The sequence below is a fragment of the Pteronotus mesoamericanus genome, unplaced genomic scaffold (assembly GCF_021234165.1).
Source record: "Pteronotus mesoamericanus isolate MK-2021 breed Mesoamerican mustached bat unplaced genomic scaffold, CSHL_Meso_final contig_94, whole genome shotgun sequence".
NCBI classification, from domain to species: Eukaryota; Metazoa; Chordata; class Mammalia; order Chiroptera; family Mormoopidae; genus Pteronotus; species Pteronotus mesoamericanus.
The window spans coordinates 2,204,324-2,226,733 of NW_026555285.1; the positions used below are offsets into that span (position 1 = coordinate 2,204,324).

At 36.7% G+C, this 22,410-nt stretch overlaps 1 protein-coding gene across 6 annotated transcripts in view; it reads left to right on the plus strand.

Annotated features, from left to right (window-relative positions):
• Nucleotides 1-19,179, plus strand: part of SPRYD7 (SPRY domain containing 7) — a 31,352-nt gene extending 12,173 nt beyond the window's left edge. The window contains exons 3-6 of one of the 6 annotated variants that reach the window (XM_054586312.1): nt 3,617-3,783; nt 8,141-8,243; nt 16,035-16,086; nt 17,850-17,936. In XM_054586312.1, coding sequence (XP_054442287.1) covers nt 3,617-3,783; nt 8,141-8,243; nt 16,035-16,086; nt 17,850-17,853 — 326 coding nt within the window. In that variant the 3' untranslated portion in view covers nt 17,854-17,936. Of the gene's footprint in view, nt 1-3,616; nt 3,784-8,140; nt 8,244-16,005; nt 16,087-16,168; nt 16,198-17,849 lie in introns of those variants that run through there. The other 5 variants (XM_054586310.1, XM_054586311.1, XM_054586313.1 and 2 more) reach the window with 5 other exon arrangements.
• The last annotated feature ends 3,231 nt before the right edge of the window (nt 19,180-22,410 follow it).

Genomic DNA, 22,410 nt, shown 5'->3' on the forward strand with positions numbered 1-22,410 from the left:
TGTAGGTCTCTTGCTCTGAGGTGGGTCTCTTGTAGGCAACATATGTGTGGGTCATGTTTTCTTATCCATTCGGCTACCCTGTGTCTTTTGATTGGGGCATTTAGTCCATTCACATTGAGCGATATTACTGATAGAAACTTATTCATCTTTTGTCTTTGTACCTGTGTTCCTCTCTCTCATTCTTTTCCTTCATCTGCTTAAACCAGTCCCCTTAGCATATCTTGGAGTGCTGGTTTGGTAGAGATGTATTCTTTTAGCCTTCTCTTGTCTGGGAAACTCCTTATTTCCCCTTTTATTTTAATGGAGAGACTTGCTGGTTAGAGCAGCCTTGGGTGTAGGCCCTTGCTTTTCAAGGCTTGGAATATTTGTTGCCATTCCCTTCTTGCTTGTAGTGTTTTTGTTGAGAAGACAGCTCCTAGGCATATAGGGCCCCCTTGTATGTTACTTTCTCCTCCCTTGCTGCCTTGAGGATTCTCTCTTTGTCTTTGACATTTGCCATTTTAATGATGATGTTTCTTGGAGTGGACCTCTTTGAGTCCCTCTTTAGTGGGGTCTTCTGTGCCTCCTGGATTCGTGAGAGCTTTTCTCTCCTCCAATTAGGGAAATTTTCTGTCATTACTTTTTCGAGGAGGTTCTCTATCCCTTGCTCCTCTTCTTCTCCTTTTGGTATACCTATTATATGGATATTAGTGCGTTTCAGGTTATGCTGCATTTCCCTAAATGCCTCCTCATTCTTTTTGAGTCTTTTTTCCATTTCTTGTTCTTTCTGGGATTCTTCCTACTTTATCCTCCATCTCACTGATTCGATCCTCGGCTTCATCCAGCCTGCTTTGGATTCCTTCTAATGTGTTCTTCAATTCGGCAATGCTATTCTTCTTATCCTCTTGTGTGTTCTTGATAGTTTCTATGTCCTTTTCCAGGCTGATATAGTTTGCTGTAAGATCCTGATAGTTTCTCTTCAGTTTCTCATAGTTATCTTTGAGCTGGCTGAGCTCATGGAGCTTCCTTAGAACCATCGCTTGGAATTCAGTATCTGATAGTTCCCTTGCCTCTACTTCATTTAGCTCTCTCTGTGGGGAGTCCCCTTTTCCACTCATTTGGGGGGAACTTCTTTTTCTTCCCATTTTTGTGAGAGTGTGTTAACTAATTCACTTATTTTTTATATTTATATTTGCTTCTGCTTCAATTGGGCTGTCTAGATATCCTGACTTTGTGGATTAAACTTCTATGCTACTAAGTGGGTCTTTATATTTATTTATTTATTCATTTATTTTCTTTACTTTTCTTTCTGGGCCTGCCTCTGATGATGTCAGTTGTTGACCCTATATGACCTTGGGTTGTTTCTTTGAGCCTTCCAGATGTCTACTGTCTGTGTCTGACTCCTGCTTGGGGCAGCTCTGTAACCCCTTCAGTCAGGGCTGGGCTATATTTTCGGATCGCTCTGTACTCTCACGCCTGCTCCTTGAACGTGTTCCCCCGCGCAGCAGGATCGCCCGCCTGCCTGGCCTCACATGTGCTTGCCCCAGTCCAGGGGGCTTATTCGCAACCTGACTACTCATCTGGCCCCCTTGGCCAGCAAGCTCCCCAGCACTGGTCAGTTTAGGGTCTTCTGTTGTGTGTTTTCCCCGCTTTTGGCTCTTTGGGTGCGTTGCTTGCCCTCGCCAAATGGAGACTACGGAAATGGGAGGAGGTCAGCTCCAGGACTCTCTGGTTAATCCCGTCTCCGGTCTCCTCCAGGAACTCTGGGCAGCTCTGTGACCCTTTCCACCGGGTATCTACTAATTTTGTGGGCCGCTCTACAATCGCAGGCGGGCGGGTCAATTTATGCCTGCCCTTTCTGCTCTGTGCACTCCCTCGCAGGCGGTATTGGTGCCAATCTGTAGGAGGCCTTGCCGGCGGGTGCAAGCGTTCGCCAGCCCACTGGGGTCACACACACTCTTGCCAACCCTCGCCAGTCACTCGGCGCAAGTGTGCGCGCCTGCACTGAGTGATTTTGGGGTGACTATGTGTGCTTTTCAGCTTTTGGCTCTTTGGGGGTGTGTCCACTTCCTGCACAATGGAGACTACTGTAAGGAGAAGGAGTCGGGACTCCCCAGTTCCTCCTCCCGTTCTTTCCCCAATGCCTCCGTTTCCAGACTCTCCTCAGGAGCCTCTGGGCAGTTCCCTGACCCCTTCTGCCAAGGATCCACCCCCTGTGCGGCCTGTGTTTCAATTGCAGGCAGTCTGGTTCGTGCGCGTCCTTCTTCTGCCTCTTTGGGGTTGCGCCTTTCCAGCCCACAATGGAGACTACAGAACGAGGAGGGAGTTGGGGCTCCCTGGTTCCTCATCCCGTTCTTTCCCCAACGCCTCCCTCTCCAGTGTCTCCTCAAGGCTCTCCCAGCCAGTCTGCACTCAGTCCCCCAGCTCACATGCACAAGCTGTGAGTGGAGCGCATAAAAGGCAGGTTAATTGATTCCCTTATGTCTGAGCGAGATGGTAGCTGCAGAGTGGGAGGTGCGTTATCACCCGGGCTCCACCAGCTGCGGTGTCGGTTCTCTTCACAAAGTTTTCCTCACCAGTCTTTTTCCAGGCACCAGCCCACCCTGCTGCCGCCTCTACCCAGAGATCAAGGAGGGTGGCTGCCACTGCAAACTTTGCGTTGGCCCTTAAATGTCTCTTTGCATCCCCAGCCACCTGTCTCTGACAGAGAGCGCCACCAGTCTCTGGCAGAGAGGGACCCCTAAGCTTTTTGGGGTTGCATTTTGTCTGTATTTTCTTGGTTTTAGCTGCTTTAGTTTAGGGGTCCCTGTTTATGATTCAGACCCCGTTCTTCTCGGGGAAAGCTAACTGGCCGTTTCAATGTCCCTCTGGTGCTGGTGCCCGTGGGCACCCAGCCCACCCTCTCGAGCCTCCACCGCACTTCTCACCCGTTGGGATGTGTGAGAGTCTAATCCACTGTCCGCAGCTCCAAGGCTCCTCTCCCACTATCGTTCCATTGTTTTCCAGGTGATTACTCCACTATTTAGTTGCAATTCCAGTTTGGTCTTGGGAGGAGGTCAGCGTGACTCCCATTCACTCCTCCACCATCTTCTCTCCCCCTCCTCTCCATGATATTGACCAGGCCATATATTGTGTGTGACATATAATATAAGCGAAAACTAAAGATAGTAATTTCCTACTCCTCAAGGTAGTGCTAGAAGTAGAACCCCAAGCCATTTAAAATCAATGTGTAGCTTCTAAAAAATCTTTTTTAAAGAAAAATAATGAAATACCTATATATTTTAAATATTTACTTTGTGCTTTATTTACCCATTTCTTTGAATACGTACACCATTCCAAGTGCTTTATTTAAATTATCTCACTATGTCTTACCTTGTAAGGTAAGTACTGTTGGAATACATAATGTATAGGTGAGTAAGCAGAGAGAGGATAAGTAACTTACCCAAGATGACATAGCTACATCAGGATTTAAACCTAGGCAGTACAACTCCAGGGCCCAGTCTCTTATCTCCTAGGCTATATTTCGTCTGCAGAGAACATAGTATAATTTGCAAACTACTTTTTAAAGATTTGGAGGGGAGGGAAGATTACCAACAAATAGTTTATTATGTTTTTAGGAATGTCATTATATTTTCAGGAATCTGGGGTGTTGGTGTTGCAACTCAGAAAGTTAACTTGAATCAGATTCCTCTTGGCCGAGATGTGCACAGCCTGGTGATGAGAAATGATGGAGCTCTGTACCACAACAATGAGGAGAAAAACAGGCTGCCAGCCAACAGCCTTCCACAGGAGGGAGACGTGGTGGTAAGTGTTCTTGTGGAGTTGTCTTCCACTGTACATTATTACACTAGAACTGCTTTCAGTATATGTACTTTTACCTGGGAGTTTATGGTTTGAATTCCAAAACACTGGGATTATATCTAATGAGGTGGTACATTTTCTGAAGAGAGCACTTGGTATAAATGCTGCTGTCTTACCAAACTCTCTTCTTTTTATAGCTGTCACTGGTGAGGGATATCCATGTAAGTCCTTATTTCCATTGAGGAGAATTAATGACATAGACAGCTGATCAACATTTCTTGCTTCTTCACATCTAAGAAATCTTAGTCCTCAGTTTTGAAAGTTTGCTCACCCTTATATTAGGAAATAGTAAGTATTTTTGCAGCTGGAGGTCTCTTAGAGAAAATTTTTACATTACTTCATTTGTAAAGAACTTCTGTTAAAGAATACAGCATTTTATCAGGAATGTTGGTCCTCATTAAACTTAATCTTATTAAACTTACTTCACATTCAGAACTCTTCAAAGAAATGGACTTGAAATCTTAATGCAGGGGTGTCCAACTCATGGTCCAGGATGGCTATGAACATGGCCCAACTCAAAATTGTAAATTTACTTAAAACATTAAAAAACATTACTTAGTTTTATACTAAGTTTTATTACTTAGATATGTATATCTTCTATTTTAGTGATCACAAACTTGGGTACTGCTCAGCAATTTTAAAATATCATCAGAAGGGCCACTGCATAATTAGGGTTATTATGTGAGAACTTTTTTGCTTATATGTAATGGCAGATATCATGAAAATTATGCATGAATCTTTTTTTTTGTTCATCAGTTTTCGTTAGTGTTTGTATATTTAATGGGTGGCCCAAGACAACTTCTCTTCTTCCATCCAAGAGGTTTGGACACCCCCATCTTAAGGCTTTTCCAAAGCCACCCTATTAAGAATGTTATCCAAAGATCCCTCCCTGTCTTTTCCAGGTACTTTCTCTCATACAGTGTTATCCAAGAACCTTATACACTGAGTTCAGGCTGTTTGCTATTGATTGAAAACAGAGTTCTTAGGTTTTCTTTAGCAAAGGCACCCTTGTATATAGAACTGAGTTCCTGGCTCTGGTACCATGTTGAAAGGAATCTGTAAATAATGAGGGAAAGTTTCTAATAATAAGATGGCACAGACAAGGTAAAGTCAGCTTATTGAATTAAATACACAGTATTTTGGAGAGAATTAAGGAAGATATGAAAATTAAGATTTTCTGCAAGAAAAAAACACATTAAAATGTTATTAAAGAACACTTATTAAATAGGCAAATTATTAAAGGGCTTCCCCCCCCCTAAATTGGCTCAGAAAAAAGAAGACAAAAGGCATAAACTTTAAAAATCTGCTCTTCCTGTTCTCTTTAATAGTTAGTTTTGTATTTGTAGATCATTGACAGATGTTCATAGCATGGAACACCATTATTCAAATGGTTATTTCTTGTGAGAGAATCTTGAAGTTAAGTTGATGCTATCAATCTACTTACACTAAAAAATGAAATTTGAACATGAGAAAGGATAATCTGTAGCAAATATTTTTAATGTACTGAATTTCTGTTTGTTATTCTGGTCTTCCTATTTCATTCATTGAAATGACTGATACCACAAATTGCCAGACTTAAGAATGTCATTTTTAGCCTGTCAGCATTATTAAATTAGACTTAGATTTTCATGCCCTTTTGATAAAAAAAGATGAAATATATGCAGAATCAAGAAAAATAAAACATTACGCTACCATTGTAAGTTTATCTTCCTCTTTCAAACACTTGAGAACAAATTTCATCAAATTGCTGACAGTGTCATTAGAAAAGTTAACTAGATTATAAAATAGGAAAAATTCTCATATATATAGAATTTCAGTCATACCATTCTCTGAGGAGAAATCAAGAAGAATAAGCTATCAACATCCAACCAAATGATTATATTCATACAAAAATCATATATATCAGTGGCCTACTGCAGTAGTAGGAAGGCATATCTGAAACAGTTTACACTTATTTTTCCTTTTATAAATAATTTTCAAGAATAAATTACATTCTAAAATTGCATTTTTCAGTTTAATTTTAGAGAAGTTTGATAAATTCTTCTCTAGCATTTATTATGGGACAGGTACTGTTTTAGGTGCCTGTCAGGGATTTAAATTGCTAATCTTCATAATGACCCTATGAAATAGGGAGTATTGTTATCACCATTTTACAGATTAGGAGAAGTAACTTATTTTACAGGGTGATCCCAGGGTTATAATACAGGCGGTTTAATTTCAGGGTCAGTTCACTAAACCTGCACACAGTTATTAAGTGCATCATTATGTCAAAATCAAACCTAACGTCTAGATCATATAAAAGGACAGATTAAGTTAGAAAACGATTGAACCAAATGCTGCTGATGGGGGATTGGGGTTCTCACATCCTTTCTCACTTCTTTCTTTGGTATTGGGACATACAGGGATTTTGCTTTTACGCTGGAGTCTTGTGTTTAAAATTGCTTGCTTGCAGTAGGTTATGTTGCCACCAGGTGGTGAAGGGTGCCTGGATTATGACCTGATCTGAATGAACTAGAATTTCCTGTAGTCCTATAAAGAGAGCACCACTTTGCTGTTTTTGTAATTATATTTTTGTTTTTTAAACAGACCTCTTCATTTAAAAAGCTAATACCAGCTGTCAGTTGTCTTTATTATTGTATTTAAATACCTAAACTGAAATGAAACAAAGACAGTCAGTTTATCTTTCTCAATATTCCTTAGCCTTTTATAAGTCATTGTTTAACCTTGGCTTTGCTAAGGTTGGAAGAGAATATTTTATAACACTTAACACATTGATTTATCTGAGCCTTTTTCAAAAGTGAGGGAGTAAAGACTAGATCATCTGTAAGATCTTTTTCTACCTTTAAAAAGCTTATAAATTGATACAATTTATCCAGTCAGAAATCTTTGAAATGGTTGCTTCTTGATCTGCGATCATTTCTCTGTAGAAAAATCTCCGCTGTCTATTCTTAATTCTTCCAAAGAAAGTTCTCTTTTTTTTTCATCAAAAGAGATTGTATTAGGTTTTAACGAGCATTTTAAAAGTTTAAAATTATGCATGTAAAAAAAAGAAAACCGTTTAAAATTACATGCCAGCTAAGTATTCCAAAACCATACTACATAGGTATAAATCCCATCTCTGCCAATTCCTAGCTTAGGTAAATTATTTAACCTCTTTTTGCTGTAGTTGTAAAATGCATTCAATAATAATACCTTTCTTTTTGTGAAGATTAAATGAATAAATATGAAGTGCCTAGAATAATGCTTGGTATCTGTTTCCCAGCATTTTAATAATAATAATTGTTATTAATTATGTTTTTATACCACTAATAGTACACAAAGTAATAGTTTTACTTCAGTGTTTTTTTAAAAAATCTTTTGGACTGTTTTTCTTTTTTTCCAGTTGATAGTGATTACCAATTACAGTTGATCCTTGCACAACACGGGTTAGGAGCACTGACCCCCTGCACATATAACTTTTGACTCCCCCAAAATTTAGTTGTCCCTTGGTATCCACTGGGGCTCGTTCTGGGACTGCCCATGTATACCAAAATCCATGGACGCTCAAGTCTCCTATATAAAATGGCATTGATCAATGCATATACAGTTGACACTCCACGTCTGCAACTGCCAACATGGATTGAAAATACTACACGTATTTATAGAAGAAAATCTGCATATAAGAGACCTGCATGGTACAAAGCATATTGTTCTAGAGTCAACTGTATATTTAGTTATAAATCTAAGTTTTATGTTGGTAATACACTTGACATATCTGAAACCAAGGCAAAGAAATACAGAAATATATGATTTCTTCTTGGAAATAAATTATATAAAGACACTTCTTCACAACATGAAAACAATGAAAAGTAGTATGCTGTAATGGTAAAAACGTTATTGTTTCCCCCACTTTAGGTCAAATTCTGCATATAGAGAACAGTGTTTCTGTATGAGTTTAAAAGATCTCTCTGTTGATCTTATGCCAGTAGTTATATCATCTTAAATATCCCAAATATAAAATCCAGAGTATCTAAATGTAATACTGGGATTTAAACTGATGTCATTTGTTTTACCTCTACTGTTGACTCTGGGATTTCTCCCTACCCCAGCCCCACATAATCACCCCCCCCCCTTTTTTTTTAGCTCAATTCAATTAGACATCTGCCAAATTGTAAACCCTTCAGGAAAGCTATTGTGGCCCCACTATTTAGGGTTTTTTTTGTGTGTACCATGCTTCACAATAAGTATTTTCTGACTGGTCTTATTTTTATGAAACATTTATATTTTTACCACCATTTAAAATATTTTCTTTTGTTTCTAGGGTATTACATATGACCATGTAGAATTAAATGTATATTTGAATGGAAAAAACATGCATTGTCCAGCATCAGGTATAAGAGGGACAGTGTATCCAGTTGTTTATGGTAAGCTAAAATATTATATTTCTAAATATTATTTGATATCTGTTAACTTTTATTAAGGAATTTTTTATTGGGAATGTATTCAGCAGTATAACACAGTCCTAATTGCAGGACTAAAGGAAGGTTTTTATGCCCAAGAAAAAGTGTGTAGGTATAGCTTCTGTAGAAGCATGTCCTGTAAGAATTGGGTTATTTAGAGATAACTCTATACCACTAAATTACTTTAATTTTTATTACAGAAAATTTCAAACATATTTAAAAATAAAGAGATAATATAATGAACCCTCATGTACCCATCACCAATCTTCAAACAATTATTAACTTGTAAGCAATCAAATTTCATTTAACCCCAACACTCCCGCTGTTTTTCATCTCCCCTCCTTGGATTATTTTGAGACAAACCATTTTAGTTACAGATATTTTATGTGCATATCTAAAAAATAAGGTATCTCTCTAAAAAAAGAAAATTAACCAGAATGACTTTATCACTCTATTCTGCTTTTTTTTTTTATGTTGCTAACTTTAAATCAACACATGTATGATTTTTCTGGCTATAGTTTTAGTAGCTCTAAAAGTGATTTCTCATTTAACTATTTTATTTAAATTCTTACATTTGAGCCATAATAAAAACTACTTATTAATGTTTTGTAATAATTTCCTAGCAAATTAGCAATGTTATTGAGGACATACTGTTTGGGATGTCAAAAAAAGTAAGCAATAACAAATACAAATATTTAATAATATGATATTAACAACCAAAGCCTGTGTTTTATGTTTTAATTAAGATTTTTATTAGTGTTCTCTAAAAAATTGCTTTTCAATTTTACCTTCTGCATCTATGCATGTAAAAGTGTTTTTTTTTTATATTTTATAGCTTATGCTATTAGTTGTCCCAAATTTTCCCCTTTGTCCCCTTTGACTCCGCACCTGCCCCCCCTCCCAGTCCCTCAGGTAGTACCCACAACATTGTCCATGTCCATGGGTCCGGCATATATGTCCTTTGGCTACTCTTCTGTAGCCAAAGATGTACTTTATGTCCCCATGACTATTCTATAACTACCAATTTGTAGTTCTTTTTTTTAAAATATTTATTTTAAATTTATAAATCATGTTTATTCTATTACAGTTGTCTCAGTTTTTACCCCTTTACCCTGCCTCCACCCATCACACCGCCACCCCCATTCCCACAGTCAATTCTCACTCTGTTGTCCATGTGCATGGGTCATTCATACATGTTCTTTATCTAGTCCCTTCCCCTTCTTTCCAACATTGTCCTCTTTCCCCATCCCCTCTGGTCATTTTCAGCTTGCTCCATGTCTCCATGTCTGTGGTTTATTTTGTTTGTTAGTTTATTTTGTTGAATAGAGTCCACTTATAGGTGAGATCACGTGATATTTGTCTTTCACCAACTGGCTTATTTCACTTAGCTTAATATTCTCCACTTCCATCCATGTTGTCATGAAAGGTAGGAGTTCCATCTCTCTTTCTTTCTTAAATACAGATTGATTTTGTTTATTTTTTTAAATTTCAAAGTTAACTATAAAATATTTAAAACCATTATAAAGTCTCAGCAATTAAACCAACATCACATCTACACAGAAATAATCAAGTAGATCAATGAAATATAATGAACATTCTAGAGACAAACATATATATCTGTCTAACAATGTAAATATGATAATTGATATTTCAAATCAATGGGGAAAATAAGGCTTATTCAACAAATAAGGTGCATGGACCACTATTACTTGAAATAAAACCAATATAGAACCCTATTTCACACATTATACGGGAAATAGGTGAGTTAAAAATCAATATGTAGAATCGAAGGAGTTTTAGAAGAAAATACAGCTAATATTTTTCATGACCTGAAGTATAATATTCAAACCCAGAAGCTATAAAGTAATGACAATATGACTATATTAAACATTTAACTATATAGTAATATACATATAAAAAAGTTAAAAGACAAGGAATAGAATAGAAAAGTATTTGTAACACATCTAAAACATGGTTAATAGGTTGTTTTTTATTTTTTTGTTTTTTTAGAGAAAAATGTTCTACAAACCTTTAATCAATAAATGGATAAAGAATACCAAAAAGTCATTTAAAGCTTTTTTTAAAAAAAAAATAATAATAGAAACAGGCAAGAAATATACAAAAACAGGTTTAGTTTCAACAAATAATAAGGGAACAATTAAAATAACATCATGGTCACAATCAGATTAATGAGTATTAAAAATATTAGTAATATCAAGTATTGGCAACTCTGAAAGGAACTGGGTATTCATAGAAACTTTTTCTTCATCTTAAAGCAGTCCCTTTAGCATATTGTGTAGTGCTGGTTTGGTGGAGGTGTATTCTTTTAGCCTTCTTTTGTCTGGGAAACTCCTTATTTTGCCTTCCATTATATATGAGAGCCTTGCTGGTAGAGCAGTCTTGATTGCAGACTTTTGCTTTTCTTGACTTGGAATATTTCTTGCCAGTCCCTTCTGGCTTGCAGGGTTTCTGTTGAGAAGTCAGATGCTAGCTGTATTGGGGCTCCCTTACATGTTACTACCTCTTTCTCCCTCGCTGGCTTTAGGATTCTCTGTTTGTCTTTGATATTTGCCATTTTAATGATGATGTGTCTTGAAGTGGGCCCCATTGGGTTCCTCTTGAATGGGACCCTTGTGCTTCCTGGACTTGTGTGACTTTTTCTCTCCTCTAATTAGGGAAGTTTTCCCTCATTACTTTTTCAAACATGTTCTCTATCCCTTCCTCCTCCTCTTCTCCTTCTGGTATCCCTATTATACGGATATAATTATATTTCAGGTTGTCCTGCATTTCCCTAAATGCCTCTTCATGCTTTTTGAGTCTTTTTTCATTTTCTTGCTCTTTCTGGGAGCTTTTTTCTACCTTATCCTCTTTTTTCTACCTTATACCAGTTTGCTGATTCAGTCCTCATCTTCATCAAGCCTGCTTTCGATTCCTTTTACTGTGTTCTTCAGTTCAGAAGTTGTATTCTTCATTTCTTCTTGTCTCTTATTGATGGTTTCTATGTCCTTTTTCATGCTGATATAGTTTGCAGTTAAGTTCCTCGTAGTTTCCCTGTAGTTTTTTGTAATTCTCTCTGAGCTCACCGAGCTCATTTGAACTTTCTTAGAACTGTTGTTTGGAACTCACATCCTGATAGTTTACTTGCCTCTGTTTCATTTAGTTTTCTTTCTGGGGATTCTTCCTTTCCCTTAGAGTGGGGCATATTTCTTTGACTTCCCATTATTTGTGAGACTCTTCTCTTTTGCTTCTGATTCTTAAGTTGATCTGTCTTGATTTCCTGACTTTCTGGTGTGTAATTTGTAGTTTTTAATCACTTTACCTTTTTCACCCATCCCCTGACGCTCTTCCCATCTGGCAACATCAAAATGCTCTCTATGTCGTGATTCTGTTTCCGTTCTCCTTGTTTTTTTTCCTTTGTTTTTTAGGTTCAGTTGCTGACAGATATGTATGTATTGCCATTTTATTGTTCATATTTATTTTCTTCTTAAAGGACACCCTGTCACATTTCATAAAATACTGGTTTGGTGATGATGAACTCCTTTAGCTTTTTCTTGCCTGGAAAGCCCTTTATCTTTCCTTCGATTCTAAATGATAACTTTGTTGGGTAAAGTAATCTTGGTTTTAGGTCCTTGCTTTTTATCACTTTGAATATTTCTTGCCAATCCTTTATAGCCTGCAAAGTTTCTTTAGAAAAATCAGCTGATTGTCTTATGGGTGCTCTCTTGTAGGTAACTGACTGCTTTTCTCTTGCTGTTTTTAAATTTCTTTATATTACCTTTTGGCATTTTCATTATGATGTGTCTTGGAGTAGGGTACTTTGGGTCCATCTTGTTTAGGACTCTCTGTGCTTCCTGGACTTGTATGTCTATTCCTTCACCAAGTTAGGGAAGTTTTCTTACATTATTTTTTCGAATAGCTTTCCAATTCCTTGCTCTCTCTCTTCTTCTGGCACACCTATGATGCAGATGTTGGTATGGTTCAAGTTGTCCCAGAGGCTCCTTACCTATCCATATTTTTAGGGGGGTATTCCTTTTTCTTCTTGCTGTTCTGATTGGCTGTTGTTTCCTTTCTTACATTCCAAATTGTTGCTTTCTCAGCTTCACCAACTCTACTGTTGATTCCCTGTAAATTATTCTTTATTTCAATTAGTGTATTGTTCATTTCTGACTGGATTTTTTATGCTTTTGAGGTCCTCAATTAGTTCCTTGAACATCCTGATAACCAGTGTTTGAATTCTGCATCTAGTACATTGCTTGTCTTCATTTTGGTTAGTTCTTTTTCTGGAGTTTTGATCTGTTTTTATCATTTGGGCCATGTTTCACCTTATGTTGTCAGCCTCACTGTGTTTGTTTTTATGTATTAGATAGAGTTGCTACACCTCCCAGGTTGGCATAATGCAGTGTATGTCCTATAGAGTCTGGCGGCACAGCCTCTGCTATTCAAGCTCTGTACTCTGGGTGTGTTCACTGTGTGACCTCTGTACACCCTTCACTTGTAGTTGAGCTTTGATGGCTTTTGACATGTCAAGGTCAGCCACCAACTGTGTTCTGTTGTTCGGGGTCACACAGCATAAACTACAAAGCAATCTATAAATGGCTGCTACTTATGCTGGGCTTTGGAGGAGCCCAGGCAATACCAAGCTGTGATCCAAGGCCAGCTCATGCTAGTGCTGGACCTGGGGCAATTTAGCAAGGGGTTACTCACTGAAGCCAGATGCTGCTTGTTTGAGAGAACTTAGGAAAATCTGAAGCATGGGCCAACACAAGCCATTTATATGGAAAAGACACTGGAAACAGTTTGGTTGGGCCTGAAAGTTGGGTGGGGTCCCAACTTTCAGGGAATCAACAGAGTGAGGGCAAATATTGTGAGCTGGGTTGATGGAGTCTTGGGTATTGCACCTGCTGGGTCTGTGGTGGGGTGGGGCTCAGAAAAGCAACAGTGGCCTCTGCCAGCACTTCTTTCTGGGGGAAAGCTGTCCCCCAGCTCTTACTCTGATGCCAGACCATTCAGTTCCTCCCCATATGTCTCTGATGCCTTTTAATCTGCTGCTCCAGTGCTGGAGTTTAGAGGGAATGAGCCTGAGCAAGTCTGTGCATGGGCTTTTCACTCCTGCAGATGTTGCAGCTGATCTGAGAGATACAAACTTTTTTCTTAAATATCTTTACATATATTGGATAGAGTCAAGGTCATGACTAGTAGTGCATTTGTATGTGACTAATGTTAAGCCATACCATTTAAGCAGTCAGTTTGCTTATAACACACGTTTCATAAGGGTGCATGTTCGATAGTAAATTGTATCTGAGAGATACCATGAACTCCATCGTCAGTGTTTGTTGATGTAGTAGGGTTTTTTTTACCACAGACTTTGAAGTCATTGTGTCTTTTTTTTCACTTACCATTGAAAATGGCTGGAAAATTACGTTGATTCAGTAATCCTAGAGTTGTTGAGGAACTTCAGTGAATGCTACTCAAGTCCAATGATGAAAATGATAGAGTCTCATATACCCAAAAAGGGATAAAATGTAATTTTAATTTCAAGTATGCACTTCTGTGACACCATAAATTTAGATTCACAAAAGCTTCACATTATAGAATATTACCACCAAATGAAGTCAGGACTTGACACTGGACCAAATGATAGATATATTTAATGTGGCCAAGAACACCAGAAGATGGCCTGTGGTTATATTCTTACACTATTTTGAGTATTGCAGGAATAAATGCTCAGACTATTCATATGCTAAACAGCAATGTGAAAATAAAGCTCAGAATATTGATTAGAAATCCCGTAATGCAGTTAGTGTCTGAACAAATAAAGGCATTCAGAAATCTCTGCAGGTGTACACAAGGCTTTACACGTGAAACTTCATCAATTTCAAATACAAACTGAAGGAAATTCTAATGGTGTAATAGATAATGGCTACCTCAACAAGCAGAAAAACAAAAGGATGTGTTAGGTGCTATGCATCCAAAATGACTGGCTTATCAAAATATTTTTGCAAGTGTTGTGAAAAGTATTTATGCCTTGAGCATGGCAATATTGTTTGTGATGACTACAAACATTGTGCAAAATCAGCTGTTGAAGATTCTGATTAATTAATGTGAAAGACATTTTTTGCTTGTATTTTTCAGCAATATCCTGTTTCCATTACTTGAAAATAAAGATTTTTATTCTTTATGTTTTAGTGCTTCTTTATTTAATAATTTCTAGATTATAGCTGAAAAAACTGGATTGGCCAAACTGTCCATATGGTTTTTTTTCCATAAAAGACTCATATTTTATTTTCACCAGTAACTTTATTGATTTGGATATTTTGAGTATATCAGCTATCTCCTATGTGATATAATGTTGATTGTTCTCAATTAATGTCTCACTTTGATTGCTATCCACTTCAACTAGTCTGCCCGACTGTGGAGCTTCATCCAGCAAGAAATCTCCAGCACGAATCTTCACAGACCACATTTGACGTTTGATCAGTCACAACACCTTCTCCATGCACTGCACAAATTTTTTTTTCTTGTATTTCAATTGAGGTTTTACCTTTCTTGAAATAATAAAGCATAATACGCCGAAAATGTTGTGTATTTTCTCCCATCTTCAATATTAAGATGGCTACACAAAAACTCACCAATTTTGTTTTTTTTTTTTAAATGCATGCTGATATGACAGCTGCTACACTACAATCTAACAAAATTGTTTCAAATGAAGTCAGTTACAGTTAAGTGCTATTAGAGCTATCTTACCTAAAAAACCAAATGAACTTTGTCGGCAACCCAGTAAATAAAATTTATGTATTTTATTATGTCTATATAATGCAAATTTGCAGTGTTTTTAATTTTTTTTCACACTTCAGCACATACTAGTAATGAATGTGTCTCCTGGATACACAAGACCTACACTGTAATTTTTTTGACTGCGACCTCCTGAAGGTCAAGAGGAACTGCCTGGGATTCCAGCAGTTTCTGTCTTCCATAGCCGTAATTCCTGTCAGTTTTTACAGCCAGAAGTTATGGAGACTTACCTTCTTGGCACTGGAACCCTGGGCTGGGGGACTTGGTGTGGGGTTGGGATCCCTCAGATCCTGATATCCCTCCTGATTTTTGTCCACTACACATGCGTGTGGGAGCAACCTGTCCCACTCTTCCACCCCTCCTACCTGTCTTGATATGGTTTCTTCTTTGATTCTGTAGTTGTAGGACTTTAATTCAGCACAATTTCTGACGATTCTGAGTGATGATGGTTCTATAATTATTTGCAATTTTGATGTGGTTGTACAAGGAAGTGAGTCATGTTTACCTAGGCTGCCATCTTAACCAGAAGTTAAAAGTGTATTTTTAAACTCATTTTAGGTTAGTTTTCTCTCCATATTGGATGAGCCTAAAATCCATTCCTCTAGCTACTTAAATAAATGGAAATGTAGCTTAATATTCAAAACAGTTTAGCCTGAGAAGTGAAGTAAATATCAGTAGAATGACTGAGTTACACAAATGAATAGCAAATAAAATTATTACTCTAAATTGTTTCTGTGATTCAGCATTATTTTTAATATAATAAAGTTATAGATAGTAAATTACATATAATAAAGTATATTTTATAAATTGGAATTGATAAATCAACCCAATTAAATCAAATATATTAATAGTCTAATACTATCACAGATAAAAATAATATTTATGTTCTTTTATCTTTGTCCTCCATCCCATCCCTGATTCTAAATCATTCCAGCCATTCATTTTGTCTGTTCTTACACTCAGTCCACGGAGAGACAAAACTGTACAACACTCAAGGAAAAAGCCATGGCATAATGTAAGCTCTCAATATTTTTGGCAATTCTTTTACATCTCTAAACATCTGGACCTTCTTGAATTTCCTACTCAATTCTTTGCAGATGACCTTGCCTTCTACTTTATGGAGAACAGACTATCAAGAGTGAGTTCCACATTCCCTCCCTTACCCTTCTGAAGCTTTTCTGGGTCTACTCCAATCTTGCCCCCTTTTATCTCTTCTCAGACAGAGGAAGTGGTATCCTTCATGTTCAGAAAACTCAGTCGATAGTCTATTTCAAACTCTCCAACTCTGGGACTTCACTCTTTCAGCTATTTCATCTATTTCTCGTGTCATCAACTTGTATCTTCAATGCCTATAAAAATTCTGAGTCATTCTCCTCTGAAAAAATCCTCCCTCAAACTCATACCCCTCACTAGCCCTGTGTTTATCCTCCTCCATATGGCTGCATTTCTTATAGAATAGCTTATACCACTGTCTTTACTGCATTATTCATTGATCTTCAACCCAGTTTGGCTGTCTTTACCACCACTTCACTGAAAACACCTTTGTGAAAATCATTAATGCCTTCAAGAATGTCAAATCCAGTATTTGACTTTTTTCAGCATTCATTATGAAATGTAAAATATTAACTATATCTGTGCAATTTGACAGTAGTTATAAAGTGATCACCTATGTCATTACCCCAGTCAAGATAGCAAGCTTATTAATGACCCTTAAAAGTTTTCTTCTGCTCTGTTATAATCCTTCCTGCGCACCTCTCCCCACCTCAACCTGTCAGACAACCACTGATCTGCTTTCTTTCACTACAGATTATCTTGCATTTTTACAGTATTAAATAAGCAATACTATTAACAATACTATTTAGAGTATTAAATAAACAAGCATACAGTTCGTATTAATTTTTGGCTTCTTCACGCAGCACAGTTACTTTAAGATTCATTCATGTTGTATTGAAAATAAGTCAGTCTTTTTATTTTTCTTTTGGCCAAATAGTATAGTTCATTCTGTGAATTTATCACAATTTGTTTTACCTTTTATGTGTTAATGGTTGTTTTTAGTTTTTGTGTTTCTTTTTGCCTGTGTTAGGTTGTTTTTAGTTTTTGGCCATTAAAAATAACGCCGTTACAAACATTTCATGTACAAATCTTTTTGTATAGCTGTATGTAGTCATTTCTTTTGGATAGATGCTGGTAAAAATATGTAGATGCTAAATAAGCCCTAAAGTCTAGTTGACAGTATTTTATCAATGTCAGTTTTCTGGATTTCATATTGTACTATAGTTATATAAGATTTTACCACTAGAGACTTTATATTATTTTTGCAACTTGCTGTGAATCTATAATTTTTTCAAGATGAAATTTTAAAAGAAGGAATGGATCTTTTAAAGAATAATAAATCTTAATAATATAAAGTTTAGAAAATACAGGTTGGCAAATCAGGAAAAATTAAAAGTACCTATGGGCATACCATTTAGAGATTATTAATATGTTGATAATAATTACTGATGTTTATAATATTAAGAGTATTGTTAATAATAATAATAATGTTTTTGATAGATTTTGTTTTTTGTTGTGGACATGTTTTTGATAGACAGATTTCGTTTTTGATTGCGGACCTTTTTACCCAATAAGATTATGTTTTGTAATCTGGATAGTAGATGGGTTTATTCTTTTTACCTATTGATATTATGGTATTTTGGAAACAGTTTATTTTACAATTATGTAGTAATAAAAATTAAGGTATTTACTTCTAATTTATTTGTTTTCTTTTTCTATCTCTAGTTGATGACAGTGCAATTTTGGATTGCCAGTTCAGTGAATTTTATCATACTCCTCCACCTGGTTTTGAAAAGATACTATTTGAACAACAGATCTTCTGAATGTATTTGTTTTTGAAACATGTATTTCTGCACTTTTAAAAGTGTTTACCATTTAATAAAGCTTTACCTGACTATAGATGAAAATATATTCTTAAAAATATGCTTGTTAATGTTGGTTAAGGAACCAATATATTCAATACACCACCCAGAAATTGTGATTTAAAATACTTATGATTTATGACATGAAATGAGCACTTTGGGCTGTTTATTTAATTCTTATTTAAATAAATATAACTATGGGCAGTATCAAGTGGAAATATGTATATATATATATATTTAAAAGGGAATTTTTATTACATAAAATATTTGTTTTGATAGAGACATAGAGTTGGGTGGGTTTTTGTTAAAGCTTAGATTTCATCAACTATTTTAAGACTGCAGTCCAATAATTTTGTGCCTCGTGTCCTTTTTTATATAGACTATAATAAATCAACAAATTTGTATTACTGGCAACTTCATTTTTTGCGATCTATTTACTATAAGATACACCACTTTTCTTAAAATTTAAATTGCTTATTTTGTTTGTATATCATTGCTTTTGATTTGCTTTGTGAAAGGAGATAAATATCATAGTAATTGTTATTTTGTTGAAGACCATTATGCTGTGTTACTTCAATACCAGAGTAAATAGTGGTTGATCCATGATACAAGGGGAACGCCCCGAAAAACCAGAATTATATTCTTGAGGGCAGGCCCCTTGTAGCACAGGCTTCCCCAAATATGTGAGTGTTCTAGGAACCCATCTGTATCAGTGTACCAGCTGGCATTGTTGTGGCTGCATTCAGTTTTTGTGAATTTTTTATGAAGATTCTTTCAATATGTTTGCCCATTTTATGATGAGTGATTTATGAGCATATCTGCCCACACCACACTGAGCTTTCAGCAGTTAGGACCAAAAACAGGCATGACCCTTGTGCCCATCCTCCCTATTCACATCATCTCACACTGAGGAACTCTTTTTATTTTGTTTGTTTCCCTGGATGAAAAAAGTCCTGAAGGAAAACATATTGCTGATGTGGAAGAGGAAAAACAAAAAATGGCGGAAGCACTAAAAAGCATCAAAATCGAGTTCAAAAACTGTTTTCAGCAGTGGAAAAAATATCTCAATAGGTGCATTGCATCAAATGGAGAGTACTTTGAAGGTGACTGAAGTTTAAACGTAAGAATAAATGCAGAATTTTTTATATAAGTGGTTTTTTTGGGGGGTGTCCCCCCTTATATAGCACACACTGGCAGACATTTAGAATAAATAGTGTGATGCTTTAAACTTAAATGTAAATGAGGTTATTCTTCTAAGGACTTTCATTAAATGCATATTTTTCTGTAAGGAATGATAAAATAATACTAAGAAATATTCGATACTATATTAAATAATGTTTTCTTCCTGTTCTGGTAATTATACAATAAATTCACTTCACCCTTGATTATTTCAGAAGTTCAGAGATAAGTGAATCCTCTCCATGACCTGAGCCTTTGCCTAGTTTTCAGTAAAATCTTTTATTAGTTTACACACTACTAACCCAAACTATTCACTGTACACATCTTTGGTACAGCCTCCTTTTCAAATGATCATGGCAAAAATGTGTACATTTCTCTCCATCAACAAGAGAGCAATACATTGTATTAGAAACACATGTGCATTAGAATCAGCGATCTGAATTGTAGCTTTGCCTCCTAATTCCATTATCTCCAGGCAAGTTTTTCAGTCTCTCTCAGCCCAGGGACCCCATTTTAAAAAGGGGTAATCATATATTTGATAATATTTTATAATAGTTAAGGTAATATATGTAAAACTCCTTAATCACCATAGGCACTTATTAATGCTAATGCAGTGGTTTTCATAGTGTAGTATCAGAATCACCTGGAACTTGTTAGAAATGGACATTCTCAGGCCTCAGGCAGACCCACTGAATGAGAAACTACTAGGGATAAAAACATAGTTTGTTACAGTTCACAAGAGGAGAAGACATACCATGCCATACAGGAATACACTGGCAAGCACTGGGCTGGGTAAGGAACGAAAAGGAGCAAAGGGCATGAGCCTTTATTGTTTCGACGTGCAAGGCAGGGGAAGCATAATTAGGATTGGCTAGTTTGAATAATTTCAGCAGACTCTGAAGAAGAGAGGCTGTCCCCAGTTGTTTAGTACTTAGCCCTGGGATGATTAGGACAGGGGAATATTGACCTGGAATATGAGAGCCTGATAGAGGAGTCTGGGGCTCTCTATTGGTTCTTTTGCAAATAAAAGGCAAGCTCCTGGAACTAATGGTTTGCTGTCACAAGGAATTAGCTAACCCTGGGTGGGGCAGTCCCTCCCATATTGGTAGGGCCCCAGATGCCAGAGCATCGAGAATACAGAAAATAACCCTTGCCAGTGCATCATCCCATAACCAAAGGAGGGCACGTTTGATTCCCAGTTAGGGCACATACCTAAGTAATGGGTTGGACTGCCTGTCTGCCAGGTCCAGGTGTGTGATCTGCAGTCTGGGTGCATACAGGAGGCAACCAATCAGTGTCTCGTTTTCTTTCTCCCTTCCCTTCTCTTAATAAAGCAATAAAAAAATGTCTTTGGGTGAGGATCAAAAAGAAATACAAAAAATATCATTGATACACAAGATAGATGACTATCCCAGTGATCTTGTAAATGTGGTTCCTGCTTGGATAGAGACTGAACTAGATGTTTTCTAAAACTCTGTGATTCTGATTCATTTACACTGCTGCCAACTCTCCAAACAACTTAAATTGAAAACAAGGAAATAGGGGTTGTAGGATCTCCAAGGATCTAGATTAGAATGTCATTAAAATTGGTATTAATTCTGGAAACAGGAGATGATATTCAAGTGAAGTAGAAATGTAGTAAACTAGTTCTCACACAGTGTTGTGAGTAGACAGAAGGGACAAGTGATAAACAAGAAACTGTAAGGTTTGGGGATAAACAGTCAAAGCTATGTGTATATGGTCTCAGGTATTATTTAAGCTCAGAAAGCTCCACTCAGAAAGTACCACTCCAGTCTGTGGCCACAATCAAAAGTACCTATAAAATGCTAATATTAGGAAGAGTTTTGAAAATTAAGAAGAGAATCTTATCAACCATTATTGGAAACAAGACACAAAACTTGCCTCACCTTATGTATGTATATAATTTGCTTACTGGATTTCTGGTTGAAAATGTGAGTTGAAGAAAGCCCAAAGAAGCATAACAAAAGTGACCAAGAAAAGGCAGGCCGCTAAACATGTGGGCCTTTCAGTCTGAAAGGCAAGGCTGAAAAAGAATATTATCCAAATCTACAAAATCATGATTAATATGGATGGGCATGGTGAAGTTGGACTTGCTTATCAAGTTCCTGAATGTTAGTAATTAAGGTAGCAAACCCTTGAATAAAAAAAAAAAAAAAAAAAAAAAGGAATATTTAGAGGCAGCAAGTTTTGTTATTTTCATGCTGTATAAGAAACTGTTCTACCCAGAGGTGGTATAGGAAGACATAGTTTTGAAACTGAATTATTAGGCAAGAAAGCATCTTGGAAATCATTTGTCCAAATCCTCACTTCACACATGGGGAAAGCAGCCCAAGAGAGGTATGTTGGCCATAGTGACATGGTTAGCAAGATCCAGGTAAATATAAGCATTTATTCTGGACACTGTTTATTCTACCCTGCCATGTGATTAAATAAATCCACTAACAATTTCTAAAGGTTTTTTAATGGAAGCTAAAAATTTAGGAATATATCCTTCTTAATATTGACAGCATGGAAAACAGCTCAGCAGTCCTACAAAACATACCCTTATATGACAATTGAAGACAGAACAAAGGCCAAGCGCAACCATTAGATACATTCACATTTGATTACATTTATTTAGGATTGGTGTCAGAAATGATGCTATGTGACAGCTCTCCATTAGGCGCCAATAGACAATAAATAATGGTTCACCCTTTGTCATCCCTGGGTTTTGTGCAGACATGGAGATGGGGCCTCAAAGAAAGATGAGAATACACGCTTTTTTGGCTCTGCTTATATTCTTGTAATGAGATTGGGCTTTGTACATCAAGCCTTTAATGAAGTTTACTACAACATACCTTATGTAGTCAGTGTTCCTGAATTTTTCTCTAGACCCTGTTCCAATAAACTCATCTTTATTTTTTTATTTATTTTATTTTTTATTGTATTTTTTCATTACCATTTATCCTCCCTATACCCTTTCCTGTTCTACCCAATACCCTCTCACCCACAATTGCCACATTGTTGACTGTTTCCATGAGTTGTTTTTCTTTTTTCTCCATCCTTCCACCCCTCAGGCACCGCCCCCCCACAAAACTGTCATCCTGCTATCTATGAGCCTAACTCTATTTTGCCTATTCAGTTTGTTCATTATATTCTACATATGAGTGAAATCATATGGTGCTTATCTTTATCTATTTAGCTTATTTCACTTAGCATGATGCTCTCCAAGTCCAACCATGCTG